Raw genomic sequence first — 25,382 nt, 5'->3', positions numbered from 1 at the left:
GAGAGAGAGAGAGATTCTGAAATCCGCTCAGTTATATGTAGATATCTAAGATGAAAAGTTAATATTGCGAAAAATCTCTCTAATATTTCAAATTCTTAGAGGAAATGTGATTCACATAAAATTTCTTAGCTCTTATAATTTATTTCAAATTTATTCTAATACTATTTGTATTTATTTAAATAGCTGTTATTGTGTGCTCATATCAGCGTAGATAGGGAAGATCAACGAAACATTAACAGAAACATTTAGATCTTGTAGTAGCTATAATTTCATGAATGTACACATTTGTGCGCACACACACACACACACACAGCTAAAAAAAATTATGGCAAAGAAAAATTGTCAGCAAAAATTGGCCAACTTTGACGATAACTTTGCGAAAAATTATCATAGGATAACATTTTTTTTATTTAAGCTGAAATGAATTAAGCTTGAAATTTACTTTAAAACGATATAGTCAGATTTTAAATTTGCACCCCTACCCACTGTAACTCTCAAAAATATAAGGAGATGTTTGTCATATTAATAAAATTGCAAAGTTTGACGGAATGCACGAACTTTGCAAAATTTTTCTGGGGAATGCCGTTTGCAGCAGCATAAAGTTTGAATTTTTCTTTTTAAATTAAAAAAAAAATGAGTCGTTGCGATTTATTTCGCGAAGTTACAGCACTTTAAAGTTTTGTATCGAATAACGCGGAGGTAATCCACGAAATTTACACGCAGAAAGATGATGAAGAAAAATCTACACATACAGAAACATACAAAATCCATCCAGCAATCTCGTCATGATGCGTATTCGGTAATGTTGTGATAGTATATGTCAAAAATGCAAGGATAACTTTAAAGTGCTGTAACTTTGCGAAAAAAAATCGCAGCGATTCTTTTTTTTTTAAATTAAAAGGGAAAGTTCGAACTTTATGCCACTGCAAACAGCATTTCTCCAAAAAATTTTACAAAGTCCGTGCATTCTGTCAAACTGCAATTTTTAATATGACAAACACACTCTCATATTTTTGACAGTGGCAAGAGTGCAATCAAATTTAAAATCTGGCCATAGCGTCTTAAAGTAGATATTTCAAACTTTAATAAAAAAAAAACACATTCTATCGAATTTTTCGTAAAGTTATCGTTAGTTAGAGTTGGCCAATTTTTGCCCACAATTTTTCTATACCATTTTTTAAAGCAGTGCATAGAGTATAGAGGAAAGTCGCTGATACTGACACAGGTTTCCTAAAACGAACTCCTTATTTCTCAGAAACTAATTATTATACTTTATTAATATTAATATAATCTATATAAAAATATAATCTATTAATTAAAAAAGTGTAAACCATAATCCGTATTTATGGTTTATTTCTATATGAAATCAGCTACAAACGAATTTTATGTTTTATACTTATATTTATGTTTTATACTTATGCAAAAATAATATTCTTACGTTTTCTTTTGCAAATTGCGTAATTTAAAAATAATAGTAACTATATTATTAATAATATTATGTCGTTTTCAATGCTAGTTTCCTAAATCAGTTTTATTTATATTAAACTATAGAAATCAAAGCCTTAAACGGTCTAGCTGGATCTTAAATACTTGTATGATTCTTGTGTGAATTTATATACTATGTATGTAATGCTTAGAAACGCGCGCCGAAATGATTTTTTAGTCTTGAAACGCTAACTCAATAAACTACTGCAGTAATATCACAAGTTAAATTGACTAGTAATTTAACAAATTTTTGATGCTTATTTGCATCTTCGAAACGATCTTAATAATATTGAATGAACGAAGAATATTACTAAGATCTCGTAGGTAGTCTAAAGGCTTAGGATGCTCGCACGGAATGCAAGAGATTCGGGTTCGACTCCCGGTCGAAATAATATTTTTCGCAATAAGAATTAATTATTGTTATATTGTACAGATTTTAATATGTCATTCTACATTATTAAGATCGTTTCGAAGATGCGAATAAGCATCAAAAATTTATTAAATTGCTAGTCAACTTAACTCGTAATATTATTGCGATAGTTTATTGAGTTAGCGTTTCAAGACCGAAAAATCATTTTGGCGCGCGTTTTTTTAGAATTACATATGTAATTCCTTAAAATGTACCAATGCTACATTTTAAGCAAAGCCTTTAAAAACTATTGCATTACATATTTGCATGCAGGTCAACATAAAGTAAAGCATATAATTCAACAAAAATGTTTTATATCGAAGTGAAAAATTTTGGAAAATCTTATATGCATTCATTTGTTTTTTATACAAATAATTTCTGCAAAAGAAAAAGAATAGGAATATGTGGCATTACTGCCTACTGTATATCAGTTTTGGAGCCTATTTTGTTCATTTTTGCTTATCTTACGAAAAAATTAATTATTGCAAAATTATAAAGAGTATTATAAAAACTGCTTATATTAATAGAAGACACTTTTTAATTTGTATTTATGTATTTAAAGTTTTATAATTTGGTATTAATACTTGCAATTTATTCAAAGAGCTATGTAATTTAGTCAAATTAAGCGTAAATATTAGGGTCTGCATAAAATTTGTAAATTTTTGTCTCAAATTGGATTTAGTTTCTCCACATTTATACAAATTTACCAAGGTCAAAGATTTTTCACTTTACAATAGTAACTCATATAAATGACTCGAAAATATTCAATTAAATTTTGTAAAGACAATTATGCGACTAGAATTAAAAGATGATATTCCCATCTGTATGTAACTAGAGTTCGTATTTTTAATATCTCTAATACAATTCCTGTTGTTTTGCCAACATCCATAGGTAATGAGTTTTTCAAATATTTAGATCATATTAGTGGTTCTTATTTTTTCGAACAGATGAATAAAATACATAAGAAGATCGATTGGTTGGTGAATAAAAAAATCTAGAGCTTTTTATTCAAAAATCAGACCGATTTCATCTGTCTGTACTTTCAAATGATCTTTGTAACAATTTGAACAATAAGAATCTACTCACTGTTTGTAAGGACTCATACAACATTAATGCTGACTATTTCAATACTGAAAGAGTCTACATCCATTCAAAAGAATTTAGTGAAGCTTCTTCTTTGGAGATATTACAAGACAACTGGTTTATGAATTTAGCAGCATTGATATTTCTCTTGAGGTTCAATGTCTGTTGCAATATCTGTTATTAGGTGAAAAATTTGGTCTTCCTATTAATCAAGATAATAAAGAAAAAGCCCTAGTTGAATTCATTAAACATATAGAAAATGATATAACTGGTCGCCCAAAGAATATTGTCAATTTTGTTAGAAATAACTCCATTCTATTAGGTACAACTTTGCTTCCGCCGTTTTCCTATAGATGGCTTTAGCGGTAAGTGGTGGTCGAAATAAATAGATCATAGACGTCGACATACAATAAATTTAGGCATCTGTCAACATAACCCCATAGAAACATTAGTCGATTTGTATCTGCATCATAAAGTTATTCTCGATTGAAAATGTTAGTTTACGAGCCAAATTCTCGTCATTTGCGGGAGGTTTTAATTTTTTGCTTCAATATGAAGAAATCTGCGGCTGAGGTTCATCGAATGCTCTCAAATATTTATGGTGGGCCGCTATTAGTGAAACAACATGTCGTGAGTGGTTTCAACGCTTCAAGAACGGTGATTTTGACGTCATGCTCTGTATTTGGTGGGACCAGCTCGGCGTAGTGTATTATGAACTGTTAAAACCGACTGAAACAATCACAGACGATTGGTATCGAACGCAATTGATGCGTTTGAGACGAGCATTGAAAGACAAACGGCCGCAATACAACGAGAGACACGATAAAGTGATTTTGCAGCATGACAATGCTCGACCCCATGTTGCGAAAGTGGTCGACATACTTGGAAACGTCGAAATGGGAAGTCCTATCCCCGCCGTATTCTCCAGACGCTCCCTCTGACTATCACTTGTTTCGATCAATGGCACACGGCCTGACTGACCAGCACTTTCAGTCTTATGAAGAAGTAAAAAATTGGATCGATTCGTGGATAGCCTCAAAAGATGACCAGTTTTTTCGACGCGGAATTCGTACGCTACCCGAAAGATGGGAGAAAATAGTGGCCAGCGATGGACAATACTTTGAATCATAAATGTATAATCAGTTTTTTACAATAAAGCCTCGAATTTCGGAAAAAAAAACAGCGGAAGCAAAGTTGTATACCTAATAATTCTCAATAGATTTTATAACAATTTTCCTTCTCTTAATTTTAGTGACAAACTAATTTTAGAAAAGCTGTATTTTACTAAAAAATTTAATGACCATCCTAATTTACTTATTATCAATGCAGGCAAGGGTAATGTCACAGTTGTGTTCGATAAAGATTCTTATATATTAAAAATGGAGGAGATCCTTTCAGATGTTGACATCTATTCTATTATTAACAAGGATTCTACGAAAAAGTTAACACAGCATTTACATTACATTCTTATGAGATGGAAGGTCGGTGATTTTACATATAAAAGATTAATGATTTCGGATGGCAATATTTCTAGAGCGTATGGATTGACTAAAATTCATAAAGTTAGTAACTCACTGAGAATTGTATCATCTATAAACAGCCCTTTGTACTATTTTTCTCTTTTCTTACACACAATATCATATCTAATCATATTAAAGACAGTTTCCATTTAGTTAAGAAAAATTAAACGGCATAGTTTTTAACTCTGATTATGTATTAGCTTCATTGAATGTTGTGTCTCTCTTCACGAATGTACTTGTAGATTTGGCATTGAATAGTACTGACAAGAGAGAGATCCATTTCTACAAAAATTAATATTCCAAAAGAAGAATTTGTTGTTGCTATAAAATTTGTTTTGAATTCTACTTTTTTTACTTTTAACAATAAATTTTACAAACAAGTTTTTGGTATTCCGATGGGTTCACCATGATCTCCTATTATTGCTGACATTATAATGCAGGATTTGGAAGAAATTGCCATCTTGAATTTACAAATACATTCATTATTTTACTACAGATATGTCGATGACATCGTTCTCGCACTTCCATCTGAAAATATTGATGACACATTTACTATTTTTAATTCTTTACATATTAGGTGTACAACTTTGCTTCCGCCGTTTTCCTATAGATGGCTTTAGCGGTAAGTGATGGTCGAAATAAATAGATCATAGACATCGATATACAATAAATTTAGGCATCTGTCAACATAACCCCATAGAAAAATTAGTCGATTTGTGTCTGCATCATAAAGTTATTCTCGATTGAAAATGTCAGTTTACGAGCCAAATTCTCGTCATTTGCGGGAGGTTTTAATTTTTTGCTTCAATATGAAGAAATCTGCAGCTGAGGCTCATCGAATGCTCTCAAATACTTCTGGTGAGGCCGCTATTAGTGAAAGAATGTGTCGTGAGTAGTTTCAACGCTTCAAGAATAGTGATTTTGACATCCAAGGTCATGCTCTGTATTTGGTGGAACCAGCTCGGCGTAATGTATTATGAACTATTAAAACCGACTGAAACAATCACAGGCGATCGATATCGAATGCAATTGATGCATTTGAGACGAGCATTGAAAGACAAACGGCCGCAATACAACGAGAGACACGATAAAGTGATTTTGCAGCATGACAATGCCCCATGTTGCGAAAGTAGTCAAGACATATTTGGAAACGTTGAAATGGGAAGTCTTATCCCACCCGCCGTATTCTCCAGACGCTCCCTCTGACTATCACTTGTTTCGATCAATGGCACACGACTGACCAGCACTTCCGGTCTTATGAAGAAATAAAAAATTGAATCGATTCGTGGATAGCCTCAAAAGATGACCAGTTTTTTTCGACGCGGGATTCGTACGCTACCCGAAAGATGGGAGAAAATAGTGGCCAGCGATGGACAATACTTTGAATCATAAATATATAACCAGTTTTTTACAATAAAGCCTTGAATTTCGGAAAAAAAACGGCAAAGTTGTACATCTTGTACAAAGTTACAATTTACTATGGAGGTTGGCATTGACAATAGATTTTTCTTGACACTACTTTAATTATTAATAGTCAAAGAATTATTTTTGATACATATCAAAAAACTACATTTTCGGGAAGGTTCCTGAATTTCCATTCCATCCTCTTTGTCATAAAAAAGGCATTATTATCGATTTCGTAGATAAAATATTTCTATTATCATATCCTTAGTTTCAACATAACAATCTAATTGAAGCTATTCATATTTTTCTTAATAATAGCTATCCTCTCTCTTTTATTTTTTCCATAATTAAAATAAAAAAGAAAACCGATTAAAATTGCACATACATAATAAACTACACACAATCTACAAATCAAAGAAAAATTTTTTACAGTTCCTTATATTAAATCTATCTCCGAAAGTTTCTCACTTGTATCCAATATGTTTCACTATAAATTAGCATTTTCCATTATCGACACTTTAAAAGGTTTTATAAAGAGAGAAAGTTAGAATTGCTTTCTAATGAAAATGTGATCTATAAGATCTCATGTGACGATTGTGAGGCTAGTTATGTCAAATCAAAAGAAAATTGAGTACAAGGATACGTAAACATATTTCAGAAATCAACAAAAAAACGGGTTCTTTATCTGTCATTTCTGACCACCGTATAAATCTCAATCACAATTTCAGATGGAATAAAGTGAAGATATTAGTGAATCTTCATATAATAAGAGATTGATATCTGAAATGGTACATAAAAAAGATAAAAACAAGGCTTAAATAGAAAACGACAGAATCTTTGCCTGAATCCTATCTACCTATTATTCAATTCTCTCTCTCTCCTTAATTCTTCCTCTTCTTCTTTATTATTTCTTCCACATTTTCATCTACATTTCTATCCCCTCTCACTTTCTTCCTCCCATCACTTTCCAACTATCTTTTCCTTCTTTCTCTGAATGTTAATTTTGTGATTCAGAATACTGAGGAGATAAGATATTGTTTTATTTCTTTTCGTATTGTCTCTAATTTTAACGTACTATTTGTACACGAAACTTTTTTTATCTTTATTTCTTGACTTAAGGTATTTTAGGTTATATTAAAGATATTATTTTTAGCTGTTATTATATTATAAATTTCAGTATATAGATATATTCAATATATAGATATACTTTTTGTAATCTTAACTTTCATTAATTTTGCTATGTATCTTCTCATATATTATATTGTTTTGTATGCTAGTTTTTAATAATTTATATTTTTTTGTTAATCATCTTGCGTTATAATTTCACTTATATTTTATCTACAGGATCAGACTATTTGCGTTCTCTATTCATTTTTAATCAAAGGACATTCATTCTTTTTACTAAAATTGATATTATAAGCTTTTCAATGACTGACTGCAAGTTACTATGATTATGCATACGTTTTTTTTTTTCGTTATACATTATAATTATGAACATTACGATATTCGTTTTCATGTTACCAGCGTCTATTTTAGAAAACGAAATAGAGAATTTATTATGTTTTGTTTTTTCGATTGTAACGATTATGTATGTTTTTAACATTGAAAATGATCCGATTGCGATCAAAATGTCTGTCTATTGCTACGAGTAGCATTCTATATTAAATTTTTAATTTAATTAAACATTTCTGTTTTTTTATTGTTTTTTTTACATTCTACATTATTATGTTTTATCTTATATAATAATTTTTGGCTCGTAGCTCTCTTTTTTCTTTGTTTTTTAAAATTTATGAGCCTTATTACTAATTAGATATTTTATTTTTACCTTTTGTTTAAGAAATATTGTTTAAAAACAAAGTGATTTGTCGGTATCGGCAACCTTTCCCTACTGATATATGTATTTCCATACATATATCGATTAGTGCGAGGAATATTATTAAAGCTTCGGTAGTCTAAAGACTTAGGACGCTCGTACGGAATACAAGAGATCCAAGTTCGACTCCTGGTCGAGGGAATAATATTTTTCGCAATATTTATTTACAGTTTTTCAGTATGTCAACATCTTTCTAATATGATGCCTGATTGAGCATCGAATTATTGTTATCGAATTATTATTAAAAATTGCTTGTCAATTTAATTTAATTTATAATATTATTACAATAATTTAATTGCGTTTATAAGTCCGGAAAATCAATTCAACACGCAGTTTGAATGACTATAAATATGTATGCATATACATATAGGGTATATCCCGAAAGTTTTTGTCAATCGCTTTTGCGTAGATAGAGCGAACTAAATTGAGTCAAAAAGTTCTCTACCATTTTGCAATTTTCGCAATAGTTAACAAGATATTAATTACTAAAAATTGCCAAATATTGATAATTTTTTACTCAAATATTATCAACTTTACAGAAAAACTCCAACAGATAAAAATCATTTATTTTTTTCTCATAGAACTCTAAGAATTTTTTCAGAATTTTTTAGTACTGCATTTTCTTATTTTTACCAACATGAGAAAAACGATATTAAAAAATTCTGAAAAAATTTTCAGAACTTTATATATAAAAAAATATATATAATTCACATTGAATTATATATAGCATTAAAGATTCAGCTTCGACAGTTATAGGCATTTAATTTATAGTTTATCGATTGTGTTCTCATATATGATCTAAAAAAATTCTTATTGCGTATTTTAATTCTGAGAAAGGATTTCCAAAATCTGTAAAAGAAGTATATATGAAAATACCTTACAAAAATTAGTGTTTAGTAGATAAAATGGACGACTTTAAGATCTCCTTAAACTAATTAACTTCTTATTTTTATTCACTTTATATATTACTTTTATATATTAGGTGTACAACTTTGCTTCCGCCGTTTTTTTCCGAAATTCGAGGCTTTATTGTAAAAAACTGGTTATACATTTATGATTCAAACTATTGTCCATCGCTGGCCGCTACTTTCTCCCATCTTTCGGGTAGCGTACGAATCCGGCGTCGAAAAAACTGGTCATCTTTTGAGGCTATCCACGAATCGATCCAATTTTTTACTTCTTCATAAGACCGAAAGTGCTGATCAGTCAGGCTGTGTGCCATTGATCGAAACAAGTGAGGGAGCGTCTGGAGAATACGGCGGGTGGGATAGGACTTCCCATTTCAATGTTTCCAAGTATGTCTTGACCACTTTCGCAACATGGGGCATTGTCATGCTGCAAAATCACTTTATCGTGTCTCTCGTTGTATTGCGGCCGTTTGTCTTTCAATGCTCGTCTCAAACGCATCAATTGCGTTCGATACCAATCGCCTGTGATTGTTTCAGTCGGTTTTAACAGTTCATAATACACTACGCCGAGCTGGTCCCACTAAATACAGAGCATGACGTCAAAATCACCGTTCTTGAAGCGTTGAAACCACTCACGACATGTTCTTTCACTAATAGCGGCCCACCATAAATATTTGAGAGCATTCGATGAACCTCAGCCGCAGATTTCTTCATATTGAAGCAAAAAATTAAAACCTCCCGCAAATGACGAGAATTTGGCTCGTAAACTAACATTTTCAATCGAGAATAACTTTATGATGCAGATACAAATCGACTAATGTTTCTATGGGGTTATGTTGACAGATGCCTAAATTTATTGTATGTCGACGTCTATGATCTATTTATTTCGACCACCACTTACCGCTAAAGCCATCTATAGGAAAACGGCGGAAGCAAAGTTGTACACCTAATAGTTATAATGTGTGTTAGTACATTCGTAATCATTCATTTTTTAATTTTTCTCTGTAGTATTTTAAAGCAAAAAGTTAGCAAAGAATTTTGATAGTTCTCTTATATTAGTCTTTGTTCATAATATTTTATACGTGTTTGAAAGAGAGAATGCCAGCGCAAGTCCCCAAATTGTCAAGTCGGCCATGATCACATATTGCAAATCGTGTACTATATATTATCTTGTCAAAACTTTAGCAGCAGCCAAACATAGTCTATCGTCTCAGTCAAAAATACAACAGAAAGCAAGCAATTTTCATGTCCTGATATGCTACAAAAATGTTATAAAAATTAAAAAATTCTAAAAATAGTAATTTTGTGTTGGCACAATATGTCAGAAATTAAATCCAAGCATAATATGATTTTATATTGTACTATATACTGTACTGGCAAATATCGTTAAAAATCGAACTTATTTACTTGCACGGCAAGATGGCAAAAACATAGTAGAAATCGAGCATGCGTTGTGTAAAAAAAATAACAGTAAAAATACAATAAAATTAGCATGTTGTCATTAAATTATGATAAAAATATCAATATTATGTTACATATGTTATATCAATATTGAACTGTAGTTCTTTCGTTTATTGCTATATAATATCTTTCTTGTATTCAAACTTCTATGTTACATATAAATATAAAGACTATAAAATGCGACTAATGAAAATAAAGTGTGTAGTATTTGTTTCTATCAGCTTATTTTTTGATACAATTCCAATATAGGATTTAGAAAATATTAAATTGATTATTGAAAACTCTGATAACAATTCTTTCTCTGAAAAATTGTTCGTTTACTGACTACTTGGTCTCAAAATAAAAGTTTAATTTCTATTTCATAAATTTTGTAAGTTTTACAGATTATTAAACAAATTAATTAAGAAGCGCAATATTCTAATTTGTTAAAAAGTATTCTGATTTATTTTTGCATATTTATGCTTATATAATAAATTATCGTACGATTTCTGCTGTGCTACAAGTTGCTGTATTGCAAGTGTTCTGCTACTGATAGCTAGTAGGCCATGTTCTATCTCGAGAAACCTTGATGTTTTTATTCATAATTATTTGTTTTGCTAGTTAATATATCACATACTTTTCAAAATTATAAAAATATACAATTTCAATTTTCATGTTGAAAAAAAAAGAATCTTCGAGTACTGCACCAGAGGTACCAGAACACTCAGAAATTGATATTGTTGATGAAGATCGCGGTGCTTCGTCGGATGTTTCTGATAACTCTTTAGTCGAATGTAATACAGTATTGGGAAAACAGCCTCCATTTTGGGTTCCAGATAGTGATGCACCTAGTTGTATGTTGTGTGATGTTAAATTTACTGTACTTAAAAGACGTCATCATTGTCGTGCTTGTGGTAAAGTACGTATTTATTGATTTACAAAATAAAGACAATTATATTATTTGTTGATTGTCGTTTATTTTATAAATTAATTTTTTCAAATTTGTAATATTGTATTTCTTTTTTGTAACAATATTTAAATTTACAACATATTTTGCAGGTACTATGTAACAAATGTTGCAATATGAAATACAGATTAGAATACCAGGGAAATATTGATTCCCGCGTTTGTGTCTCGTGTTTTCATCTACTTATAAAAGGTAAAGAGAATTAATCTTATTAATTACATACACACAGGATATTTCAATATAATCAAAAAATATGATTTTCTTGAACTAAAACGGAGCAATCCTTTTAAATTTAAATAATGTACTATTTTTTAGTTATTCAATTTTTTAATAATTGAAAAATATAAAAATTTTTTTTTTTCAAAAAAGTTAATTTTTTCTTTACATTTTTATACAAAAATATTTAATAATATTTATAATATTTATAATATTGATAATACATGAAGTATCTTCAAAACAATTTTTTAATAACATCTTTATATGCAGAATATTGAAAGAAATATAATTACAATATACAAGGTATCTAGAAATAATCGTCAAATATTTCGTGGGCAGGTAGAGCTTGGGGATTGGCTGGCAAGCGCCTTGCGCTGCACATCGCCGTAAGTCCCCGCCGTCTCCATAGCTCGGACGGCACGCTTGTCAGACTATCCCTGCTCCTCATGGCCTCGCGCGCCAAGCGATCGAGAGGTGTGTATGCTTCGTGTAAGCCGGGCGGGCCCGCATATTCGCCTATCTTTAAAGATTAATATCTCGTTAATTATAATAATATTGGGGAAATTTACAAAATGGTAAAGGACTTTTCGACTCAATCCGCTCTATCTGTCCATGAAATATTTGACGATTATTTCCAGACACCCTGTATAAGAAAATTTATCAATTTAGTCAATAAGAATTATAGTTTTACAATAGTCAGAGTAAATTTCGATTTTTATTTGACATGTTGAAAGAATTGAATAAGAAAGAAATTAAGCGTTACCTAAATATATTACGCATCAAAATTAGGGGATTACTCTAAAATATGCAAATTTTGCCGATTTTTAAGAGACTGTCTGAATTTCTCCAGGATAATTTTTTGGGGGCGTTTTGAAAGGTGTATCCTCAACTTTAAAACAATTAAAATGATATTTTTTGCCTTATTTAATGGATGAATAATAATCTTATTTGTGAAGATCAGAAGCAGTATTAAAATTTTGAAAATATCACAATTTTCAACTTTCCACAAAAAACGAGGACGAGGCGAGAAATGTTATAAGTTTTAAAGTGAGGAACTTTTGCTTTAAAATGACATTACGATCATTACTCTAATATGCTTGGGAATTGAATTATGTTTCAAAGTGAATCCTACATTTTGCAAGATTTTGGATAATTACAATTAACATTCGCGATATCCGATGTGCACTACTAGGAAATTGTTAAAGTTTGCATATCACATGTTTGGAGTGTATGCGTGCGGGTGGGCGAGTAGGCGAGCGCACCATATATATTTATATACATATATTCATGCATAAAAATTTTTTTAATGCTGAATTCGTAGCAGCAATAACCAGCAGTAAATATTAATATCGTAAGTTGTAACTTTGAGGTTCCTTAAAAAACAGCAATATAATATTCGTCCCATACGCCCATTAGAATTTTTTATCTAATCTATTTACAACCGCATGCATAAGCAGCATGAGATCTGTTCCGTTTCTCTATTCTCTATTTATATAGAAAAAGGAAATCGAGCTAATGCGCGCAGTGAGCTCTATATTGAAGTGACAAAGTCTACAATAGAAGTAATGGTAGAGTCATAGAAAATTGACAATCATAGTCGATTATTTTTCTTTTATTTGAGTTGATTGGTTAATTTTCTATGATTTAAGATCTAACGACCGCTACGATTTCTACTATAGACCCTCTTCTTTATAACTAACGGTGAGGCGACTATGCGAGAGTGACAGCCATGCATACCTCTACCTCACTTTAGTATTATTATCGTCGCTAAAAATATCAACCTTAGTTGTATGATTGCGGGATATTATGAGATATGTTTGTGTTATGAGATTGTGTTATGAGATATGTTTAAAAAAAATTAAAATTATTGCTTTGTTAATTAAAAAATTATTTGCCCAAAAAATAATATTATAGGTTTATTTTTAGGTTAAATATAATTAAATTTAATTTAAAATGTTCGTATATTGCGATATATTATACTTATATTATCTCAGATAAAAAAGCCTGTACAGATAAGAGTAACAGAATATCTATGCTACCATTACTACTGATGATAGCAACAAAGAAATAATTTTCCATTTTAATTTTTTTAAGTATCACAACATATTCTAGCAATATCTAGTAAGCGCAATTGGGGTTGATGTTTTTAACAACGGTAATACTAATAAAGTGAGGCAGAAATAATCAAATACAGCTGTTACTCTCGCACAGTCAACCATCTTCCATTATCGTTAGCATAGGGAAGGCTCATTCCAGTATGTATAGAGCTTATGGCCGTAGCAAACTTTTGCATAATGCATAACACATAGTGCATAAGAAAATCAACCAAAGTTCCTCTTTTCCATGAAATGGAAGAAAAGAAAAAATTCTAATTGGCTGATTGTCTTATGCACTATACGTTATGCGTTATGCACAAATCTATGCTGCGACTATTACTGAATGCGCATAGACCAAGAGATCACTAGTTTTGTTACCAATAGCTATAAGTATGGGAAGTGGATAATCTTTTATTTTATATACATAAAAACATATATATTTTAAGCCTGATCGCGATTGCTTAAAGGGGAGGTGGGCTTTTCAAAATGTACAGACTTTGAGTATTTTTACTAAAAGCGTCAAGGTTGACTGCTGTTGCAATGGATAGTTAATACTCTTATTCCAAGCCGGGGGAAACCTCTCAGAAGGGTGCAAGGGGTCGCCGTACTGGGTTAAATTGGTAAATTTTTTCTGAAAAAAAAATCGATAAGATCGAACACGTTTAATTTTCTTATTCTATATAAAACTGCATTTTTAAAATTAATTATGGCTGCCCTCATGGCCATCCAAAAGAGAATCATATTTCTCGATAATTGACATCAAAATTAGTAGGTAAAAATTCAACTTGTCATCGATTTTTTTCAGAAAAAATTTACTTTGATCCAGTATGGCGACCTCTTGCACCTTTCTGGGCTGCGTTCAAATTGCTTACTGGGTGAGTGGGTGGGCGGAACCTAGTAAAAACTACCGGAGATAATTGAAACTCTAAGATAAGTTCTACGGGCATCGGCCATACAGCAAATATTATAGTAACGTAAATTTATATAGTAACGTAGATTTAATATAAATTATATATAAATAAAGTACGCACTCAGTCAAAGAAAAAATAGTACAGATAAATTGGAAAAATTTACGAAAATTTACTTCAAATATTCGTAATTCGTAATAAAGTAATTATGATACAGAGGTGTTAAAAAAACGAAAATGAAGCCTGAAGTCTGTACTTTGAGGAATCTCTAATTTCAATTGAGTAGCATCAATAATTATTCAATGGCCGATAATAGAGGACCTATACAATTGATAAGCAGAATCACTTCCTGTTTCCGGAGTTCACGGAATAAAGCAGTTGATGCAACTTAATGGAATAAAAAAGAAATTTTAAAATCCTTCAAAATGCGCTTTTATGGAATTCATGGAATAATTTTTCGCTAAGTTATGACAATTTGAAGAAAAAAAACAGTTTATATATTTATAAATTTACTAATGCCTCGTAAATTACAAACATAAAATACAAAAAGCATTCAGCTATGTGCAGGATGTTTTTTGCGAATGTCATATATTTAAAATTCTTATGTTAAAAATACAAATTATAGACGTTTCGGCCTATATCAGGCCATCTTCAGTATATAAATAATATAAAATAATATAAATAATATAAAAATAGTTCGCAGTTATAAGATTAAAAGAGTTGAAATAAATAAAAGATCAATGATTCTTAATCATAAGATTAAAAGAATAAATTAACAATAAATTGTTCAATTACAATCTACGCTTGTGTATGTTGTCAAAAAATTCTTGCTTTTATTCATTTTAATAAGAGACTTTTATATTGAAACGTAAGAAACGCCAGATTTCTATATTCTAATAAGAATAAAAAATCCAAATTTTAAAATAGCAAAAACTTTTTTTTCATGTATCTATATTTTATGGACCTATCTGTGTTTGTTATAACGATTCTTAAATTATTTTCCATCAATATAGAGATTGTTCTTTTCCATGTGAGACAAACGATGAGACAGAATTTTACTTTTATTTGTAAAAATAATGTTATCTGTGGATGACTTTTAATGTATCAGAATATATACTCATCGTGGAGCGAGGAAGAGAGCTTAATGTAGGGGATTAAAATTATTTTAGTTGAGAGGAGAGTATTTTTAAATAATCGGTAAATATATATCAGGAAAACAGTCCGTGTCACTTTGTTTATTTAATCCTAATTTCTGTTTTTTAATATGCAACATCTTGGAAATCATTCTTCTATAGAAAGTTCTGAGTCTAAAATATTACGAGGGCAAGTCAATAAGTTTTTAGAAAATCTGTCAGAGAGCACTCGCAGTGTTATGTTACATTACTTTTTGACAAGTAGCATGTCTTAGCTGATTGTCAAATTTTGAGCGGAATTCATCGCGTAGTTTTATTTCTGTTCAAACGATTAAAGCCAACAATCTTTGTATATTTTGCAAAATGAAAAAAAAATGAGTTTCGTACAGTGATCAAATATACATATGAAAGGTTTAACACTGAAAGAAATCAAAACCTAGTTGAATAATGTTCATAGCACATCTGCAGCAGCATTTGCGACTGTATACAATTGAGTGACTGAATTTAAACGTGGTCGTACATGCGATGCACCTCATTCGGGACGTCCAATTGAGGCTGCTACGCTAGAAATCATCGATAAAGTCCACGATATTATTTTGATCGATGAGTGAAAGTGCGCGAACTTGTTGAAGCCACAGGCATATCACATGGCACAGTGATTTTGCACGAACAATTAGGTATGAAAAAGCTCGACAAGATGGGTGTCGCGTTTGTGGACCATCGCTTACTGTGGACCATAAGCGCGATCGTGTGATTTCAAAACAATGTTTGGAGATGTTTCAATGTAATCCAGATGAATTTCTGTATCGATTCATTACTATGGACGAAACATGGATCCATTATTTCACATCCAAGAAGGAACAGTCAATGGACTTCACCGGGTGAACCAGCTCCGAATAAGGCGAAAACCATAAAATTGGTCGGAAAGATGATGGCCATAGTTTTTTGGGATGCACGCGGTATAATTCATATCGATTACCTTTCGTCGAAGCAAACGATCAATACGGTGATTACTACGCAGTCTTATTGAACTGTTTCAACAACATTTTAAAGAAAAAATGTCCTCATTTGGCGAAGAAGAAAGTGCTCTTCCATCAAGACAATGCACGAGTTCACACGTGCCCGACACCGAGGCCAAATTCAACGAATTCCTCTACGAATTGTTTCCCCATCCATCATATTCGCCAAATTTAGTATCCTGCGACTATTTTCTGTTTCCAAATCTGAAGAAATGGTTCGAAGGAAAGAGATTTACCACCAGAGAGTAGCTCATCGCCAAAACAAAAGCTTATTTTGAAGGACAAATCATATTATTCGGACGACTTAAAAAAGTTCGAGAATCGTTAGATCAAGTGTATCGAGCTGAAAGGAGACTGCTGAGAAATAAAAATGAATCGATCAAAAAAAATGTGTTTTACTATGTTTTTTTAAAAACTTTGACTTGCCCTTGTAACATTATTCCAGATCATGTTCGTTATTTAACCGGTGTTGAAACACGACCGATTTCTATCTTATTATGTTTATCGTTTTCTGCCTTATTATGTTCTTTTATTCGCGTGTTCAATTTTCTTCTTGTTTGCCCGACATACGAGACTTCGCAGTCTAAGCAATTGATTTTATATACTACTTCGATGTGCTCTTCTTTTCTTTTTCCTTGTGTTACGTCCTGTCCTCCGTAGAGATATAATCTTACTCTCTTTTTTTTCTCCTTCGTTTCGCGTTGAATTATTTTTTTTATTTTATTTGACACATCGTCTATCTAAAGTATTTCGGTTAATTAATTGCGATATTCCTAGCAAGAAATTTATCAGGCGCAGTATAATTCTATCATACTGACATCGCGTGACACATGTGTCGCGCGAGCCAATCAAAACACCCATGAGGCGCCAATGTATTACGATGAATTCCACGCGGAGTTAAGAAATCATTCCCATATGTTGGGACTGTCATGTCATTATCATCATACACAAGATTTAAGAAAAACTAATCCGATCGAAACATCTCAACGCCTGTAATCTCTTAGAATAAGAATAAGCCATGGCGCACCAATTACTCGCGACGCGCGTGTCGCTTTTTACTCTGAATTCTTAATGGGATTTCTGCCGTTGCGGCTGAGAATATTGTTAACTTCGAAATTTAGCATTATGTTTAATTTTTAGTTTGCTTCACTATTTTTTGGTCATTGTGACCGCCTTAATTAGCTTGAAGATAAGTAAATGCGAATTTCTTTTGTCGCTTTAGCGAGCGCCGATCAATCGAGAGCCGGGGAAGGAGCAGCGCGGACCACGGAGAAAGGCCCAAAATTTAATTTGCTAATTAAAATCCCATCAATTAACGCGAACTAATACGATCCGTTCCAGTTCTACATTGAATTAGTGGCAATCGTGCCGAATTTCAGCACGATGTGACTAATTTGTATAGGAAAAATCATTTTTCAAATTGGCACATATTATCAATTACGGGAAATTCGAGCTCCCTCTTTCTCCCGACTCACGAGCGCCACCGACTGGCACCTATATAAACGGGGCGAAAACCGAGGCCGCAGTTTTTAGTTCGGATTAGTTCACAGCAGCAGTTGGATTGCTAGTCATTCTTGAAACAAGGAATATCTCTCAATATTCGCATATAAAAAGAAGAAAGTATGCATGTGTTAATTTATTTCTTTCAAACTTTCTCATATCCCTCGGGCTGATCGCGCTTGTAGGAGCTGCTCAGCTCTTGCCCTTCTCCTAAATTAATTGCGCTCGTAGGAGCTGCTTAGTCTATCTTTTCCAAGAATTGACCGCGCTCGTAGGATCAGCTCAATTCTTCCCCTCACCACTATTTCTTCTACAATTTACTTCCAAGTTTGCTTTTTAAATGCGATTATTTAATTAACCGCGATGGTAATGTAATAAAAAAACCCGCTTCTCGTAGAATGACTAAAAGAGGACCGCAGGGAGGCGAGTCCAAGCCTTACGCATTTATCAAAGGCTGAAGGTCATTTGAAATTTCGACCCGTCAATTTTTCTGCCGGACTCCTCCGCATCCGCGGCTTCCGCCGATCTCAAAAGCACCGAACTGGGATGCGTCGAGTTATCGTAGCTAGGAAACGTGCACCGCTGATCAAGCAACGGAACATCAGGGCAGATTCCATCATCCCGTGCAGACAGAGCACGCGTCCCGCGTTCGTAAACAGGCTTCGAATCCACGTGGGCCTCCCCGCTGGTCGTCTTCAATGTGCCTGTACATTTCCGCGTCGCCGAGTATCAACTGGACTACATTATTAATAAAAACGTGAAACTTATCTAGTTATATTCTGTCTTGCTTAATCTTCCTCCATCCCCTTCTGAAAGGTATGAAATGAAACGGCTCGAATTGCTCGGATCCATAATTAATTTCCTTACTAAATGAACACTAATCATCTCGACTTTTGCTATGATTATAATTATTCGCTGAAGCATTAATTATTTACCAATGGCAAATTTAACAAATAATTTATAAACTCCTCGATTAAATAATTACGATAACTCATATAAAGAACAATGCTTAATTCCGTTTCAAGAGAACATTATTGATCAAATTTTTACTAATAATAGCGAAAAAAACCCCACAAACTCAGGCAGATTTTAGAACTTCACTTCTAATCATCCAGTTGAACATAAAAAAGAAGTAATAATAGAATAGTTGGACAGAATTTTACTCTTATTACATCCTAAATTTTAAGAAAAAAAAATCTCTTCCATTAACACATTCCTTTTCAATGGGTATCCATTGATTTTATTTTTTCTACCATCAGAAATAGAATAAAATCACTTTCGTACACAGAAAATTTAGAAAGAAATTCAGATCAAAATAATAAGAATGTATCAGACCATAGAAAAAAGGTTTTGTAGTTTTATACTTAAACAACATCTCGAAAAAATTTAAAAATGTAACTAAAAAATTTGACATGAGGATTGCACACAAACCATTGAATACGCTTAATAATTTTATTAAAATAAGGAAAGACCGGTTAAAAAAAGAAGAGCACGCTGAAGTAATATATAAAATCAATTGCTTAGACTGCGAAGTCTCGTATGTCGGGCGAACAAGAAGAAAATTGAACACGCGGATAAAAGAGCATAAGGCAGACAAAAAATCAACCAATGCTCTATTAGTCATGTCTCAACATCGATTAAATAATGAACATGAGAACATCTAGATTAGAATAACATTAATATTTTAGACAGAACTTTCTATAAAAGAAAGATTTCTGAGATGTTGCATATTAAAAAACAGAAATTAGGATTAAATAAACAAAATTACAAAATTGGACTGTTTTCTTGATATATATTTACTGATAATTTATTTAAGAATACTCCTCTCTCAACTAAAATAATTTTAACTCCCTCCATTAAGCTTTCTTCCTCACTCCACGATGAGTATATATTCTGATACACTGAAAGTCATCCACAGATAAAACGTTATTTTTACAAATGAAAGTAATTCTGTCTCATGTATTCGTTTGTCTCACATGGAGAAGGATAATCTCAATATTGAAGATTACGTTTCAATATAAAAATCTCTCATTAAGGCGAATAGAAGTAAGAATTTTTTAGATAACATACACAAGCGTAGATTGTAATTGAACTACAATTATTATATTATTAATTTATTTTTTTAATCTTATAACTAAGAATCATTGATCTTTTATTTATTTCAACTCTTTTAATCTTATGACTGCGAACTATTTTTATATTATTTATATTGTATATTGAAAATGGCCTGATATAGGATGAGAATATGAAACATCTATAATTTATATCTTTAACGTAAGAATTTTCAATATATGACATTTGCAAAAAAACATGCGCATGGCTGAATGCTCTTGTATTTTATGTTTATAAATGTAAATAATAATGATAAAAGATATAAGATAAATATCTTACTAATGTCTTAGGTCTCGACCTGTATATATATATATAACTTAGTAGATGATTAAATACTTGGCCTTTGAGTTATGGTTTATATTGTTTATAACGTGCGCGCAGGCATAACCTGAAATTTAAATTTTCATATAAATGCACGTCAATATGCTGGGATAGCACAGGAAATCTTTAATATGCTATCTATTTCATCCATTTCATCCATTTCATCCTCTCGAAGAGATGGATAAAGTAGGAATCTGAAGGTTTCACTCAAGCCCCGAATAAAGGCACTCAAAAGGTATTTGAATGCTTTCTAGATGCACCCAGGGGAATCTGAATACAACTCTGAAAGGAATTAAGTGTGTTCGGCAATGTAAATCTGAGATGCGATTTAGCAAATGGCTTGATCATGTGATAATCGAACAATCCGAGTGCCAAGAATTAATTCCGAACGCTACAGAGCTGTAAACTGTCCTTTAAGATTAGATATAAAATGAATTATAAATGAAATTATAAAATGAAATTGTTTATTTTTATGAATAAATAAAAAATATTCTACGAATTGAAAATGTCTTTCGCTTTACTAGAAACTGATAATAGCTTATATACTAATAGTCTTATATACTAAAAATAGATCATTACATATGAATGTAGCTCATATGCAAAGTGTTCTTAAAAGAAAATACATTGCAAAATAAATTTCAACAATTTATTAATTATATCACTTGATTTATATTCATTAAAATTTTTAATATATTAATACAGTTTGATTTTATTTTATTCTATATGTGCAACATAAGCTTTGATAAAAATTAACTAGCAAATTCTTTGTTTCCAAATATGTAACTTCAAATTCATAAAGAGGAAAAGAATTAAAAACTTTCCTCGTTAAATATTATACATAATGTACTCTATCAATTTCTATTTGATAGCATTTGTTTGAGCATTCGTAGACTCAGACATTTAAACAGATCAAATACACTATTTATAAAATAGAAGTATTAAAAGAGATGAATGCACGTTATGTGTTAACGAACTAGTTGAAAACATTATCATAAATATACAGGTCATGAATTTAATTTAGACGCGAAAATCTGCATTAGCTCTGCGAGCTCGGTAGAGTAGATTTGAGCAACTCGATTGGCTCTAGAAATGTTAATACCGAACGCAGATGAGATGACATAGCAGAAAGATGCGAGTTGCCGAACAATTTTCGAGATAAAAGAGCAAACGGACGCCTCCGATTTGCAATGCCGCACCTACTATGGGAATTTCCTCTATCTTGGAATAAGGATATTAACTATCGATTGCAACAAAATTCAACCTTGACGCTTTTAATAAAAATGTTCAAAGTGCACATTTTGAAAAATCTACCTCCTCTTCAAGCGACTGCGATCGGGCTTAAATATAATATGTTTATATATAGTTTTTATGTTTTACATGAAATGAAAGGTTACTTACTTTTCACTACTTACTTGTTGCAATTGATAACAAAACTACAGTGGCCTCTTGGTCTAGCATGTGATGCGCTGCATCTATGCAGTCAATGCGTGAAATGAAATGTATCCCCTTCCCCCCTCCACACACCACACGCACACACACACACACGCGCGCGCGCGCTCCCTCCCTCCCTCCCTCCCTCCCCTCCCTCCCTCCCTCACTCACTCACTCGCGCGTGCGCGGACACATACATACATGCACACACGCACGCCACTTGATCACGGTTTCCAAGTCTCCAGATTTCAGCTGGAGACTCCATTTATCAGGACTCTAGTTCTTCAGCAAACAGGAAAAATCTCCAATTTTTTACTCGCATGGAGTATTTATTAATTACTTATTATTCAAGTTAAGTGGAAAGTAATAAGAAAATAATAAGAAAATCTGTGATTATGTTCGCAGTTTATATTATTTTATAAATAATAAAAAAATTCGTAATTGTGTTTGCATTCTATGTAATCTTGTAATAATAAAAAGGTCTCTGTGATTGTGTGTAGACACTTTATGTTAGTTAAATATTAATAATAAAAAGAAAATCTATAATAATGATCGTAAAACACTAATTAAATCCTTTTTCTTTTCCTTTTTTTTTTGAAAAATCGACCGACCTCCATTCGAAGTATGAAATTTTCAGCGCAAGGATCTTTGGACCTCAGCCGTACAGTGTTCGAGACTTGGCAATTGTGCGCATGATATGTAAATTTTGATCAAGCAATCTCTCCTTGTGCATGTAACGCTAATGCCGGCGATAGTTATGTAAAATTTTGCAAAATGTAAGATTCACTTTGAAACATGATAACTTAGATCTTAGACATGCTAGAGTAATATTTATAATGTCATTCTAATTTTCCAATTCAAAATCTTTATGGTGACATTTCTTGCTGTCCTCGTTTTGCAATGAAAAGATTTGGAAGGTCATAACATTTTCAGAATTTTAATATGATCTATTTCAGGTTTTAGCGAAAAAAATCATTCGAAGGAGCGAAAAATATAATTTTAATTTTTTTAAAGTTGAATTTTCACTCAGACCCAGAAAAATTCCTGCGATTCCTGGAAAAACTGAGATACAGCCTCTTAAGAATCGCCAAAATGTACAAATTTAATGATACTAATTTTGATATGTTGTGTATGTGTAAGTGAAAAAATTGCTTCATTTTAAAACATCATATACTTTTAAGATAGTCGTTTCGGAATAATTGAATTGATTAGTTCGGTTGAACATTTAATTATTAAATAGGACATTCCACTGGATCGCCTGTGTGCAAAAATCGGCGCAACGAAAATAAACGTTCAAGGTCTCAAATTATTCATATATGTACTTTCAAAAGAAATGTGGTGTTTTGAAAAATCCAATATGACGGATTCAATATGGAGGCGAGAAGCGATGAACATTACATGCAAATTTAACATTTTCTTGCATAATCCGCTACTGATCTCCTTTAGTTTGAAAATGATTACTCCTAGGTTTCGGAATTCAGCAACAATATACATAGTATACAATATGTCGCAAGCACCTGTTTGAACATGCGTTTAAACATTATTCACCACCTGCTGAAAATTAGTGATGAAATATTTTTATGGGAATCTCGCGAGGTGTCAAATTCTGATTTTAATGAAACTTTGTATACTTATTGCTTACACAAAGAGATAAATTTAGAAAATATCAGTTGCGGCCAAAAAACGGGATGAAATCACTTCTTATGTGTAAAGCAGTTTTCAGCTTTTTCCATTATATCTCGAAAACTTCAAGATATCAAAAAATGTTTTATACAAAAATTTTACAACAGAATTAGCTGTATTTATTCGCGTTAATAATATTTTTTTAAATAATAATTTTTTTTTGAACAATGCAGGAGCATAAAAGCCCAACGTAGGATGAAAGTGCAATAAATATACTAATTTATTTTATCTTGATAAACGTTTCGATCATATATCTGATCATTCTCAGTATTGCAAATATATTAGCCGCTATTTACAAAAATTGTTATACAAAATATTTATATAACATAAATATTCGTCACGAAAAGAGTCTTCTTTCTCTTTGTCTTATTATAATACAATGTCATTGAATATTATTGTTACTTAATTTCCGCCAGCATCTCTGACCTCACAGGATTCCCAAATTCTATATAAATTATATAAACAACAATTTAACTTATGTGTTGGTCAATTAATAAAAATGATCATAAAGTATATCATATATAAAGTATATCACATAATTATAAAGTATAAAAATCAAATAGTCATATTATATCAACAGGATATAAATTTGAAAGTATATTAAATTATAAGAAAATAAAAATAAAAATCAATACTTATATTGTATGTCAAAAAGATATAAATTTAAAAGTATTATATATTAAATTATAAGAAAGAAAGAAAAAAAGTTGTTTTCTAATAGTACCTGTGAGCACAGAAACACCAATGGATAAATCATACCGTATCACATAAAATCTCTGAGCTCTCAAAAATATATGTATCGTCAGAAACACAAATAGATAAACCGCAAAATGTCACATATTAAAATCTCTAACAAGACCGCAATACGATATGTAACCGCAAATAGATATGTATAATCAATGTGACAGTGAAGAGAAGACTTGTAAAATATAATATAATACGTAAGGAAGTGGTGCGTGGAATTGATTAAAGAGGAGGAAGCTGATCAAAGAAAGGGACAAGAGTATGTCTGACAGTCTCTCAGTATCACTGTTAAGTCCATTTTTTTAATGAAAATCATTTCCGAAATTAATTTTCTATAATAAAATGATTCCATGTCCAAAATACTTACATCGTCCCAAAATTATGATTCGTTTCCAACCTATGGTTCGAAATTACTGATAAAGCACCGAGAATTTATTAATATCGGCTAAATATTTCTTAATTCTTGTTTGTAATTGTCGTTTAGTCTGTCTCACATAACTTCGTCACAATCTTTGCAATCAATCTAATTGTATAAATTAACCCATTTTTAATTATTATTTTTTAAAATAAAAAAACAATTTTTTTTAATATTTTAAAAAAAATTTCACTAATGTGAATAAATATTGGCAATTTTATTATAAAACTTGTATAAAAATTATAATTATTTTATATCTTGAATAGGTTTTGAGATTTATCGGAGAAAGCTAAACATCGCTTTACATATGAGAGTTGATTTCACCTTTCAAACTGTTTGTTAGCAACAATTTAAAAGCAGATGATTATTTTTTTAAATATTATATTGATGATAGATATAAGTAATTTTATTATAAAACTATTTGTAAGTAGATTTCTATCACAAGAAAATGATAAAATGCTCATTTCCGCACTATCATGAGGTAGATGGTATGGTACACTTTTTTTTATAGCTTCTCCAGTTTATTCTACTCAGATCTATTCCACTCTCATTTTTTTTATGCACGAATTATTTCAAATACGTCCTCTTTCTTTTGAATAGTTTGGGACATGTCATTTAAAAAATGTTTAAGAAAACATATTATTAAATAATAATATTTTTACCCGCGTAATATTTAAAGAAATGCTTACCAAAATATTGTAATAGAATTGACAAT

The 25,382-nt window shown here is 31.4% G+C and overlaps 1 protein-coding gene across 1 annotated transcript in view; it reads left to right on the top strand.

The window, feature by feature from the left end:
* Positions 1-25,382, top strand: part of LOC105620803 — a 144,560-nt gene that overhangs the window by 30,585 nt on the left and 88,593 nt on the right. The window contains exons 3-4 of the mRNA XM_012202289.1: positions 10,812-11,041; positions 11,182-11,281. Coding sequence (XP_012057679.1) covers positions 10,812-11,041; positions 11,182-11,281 — 330 coding nt within the window. The remainder of the gene's footprint in view (positions 1-10,811; positions 11,042-11,181; positions 11,282-25,382) is intronic.

The sequence above is a fragment of the Atta cephalotes genome (genome assembly GCF_000143395.1).
Source record: "Atta cephalotes unplaced genomic scaffold scaffold00029, whole genome shotgun sequence".
NCBI classification, from domain to species: Eukaryota; Metazoa; Arthropoda; class Insecta; order Hymenoptera; family Formicidae; genus Atta; species Atta cephalotes.
Note: the sequence above shows the minus strand (reverse complement) of the source record. Positions and strands in the feature narration are given on the sequence as shown.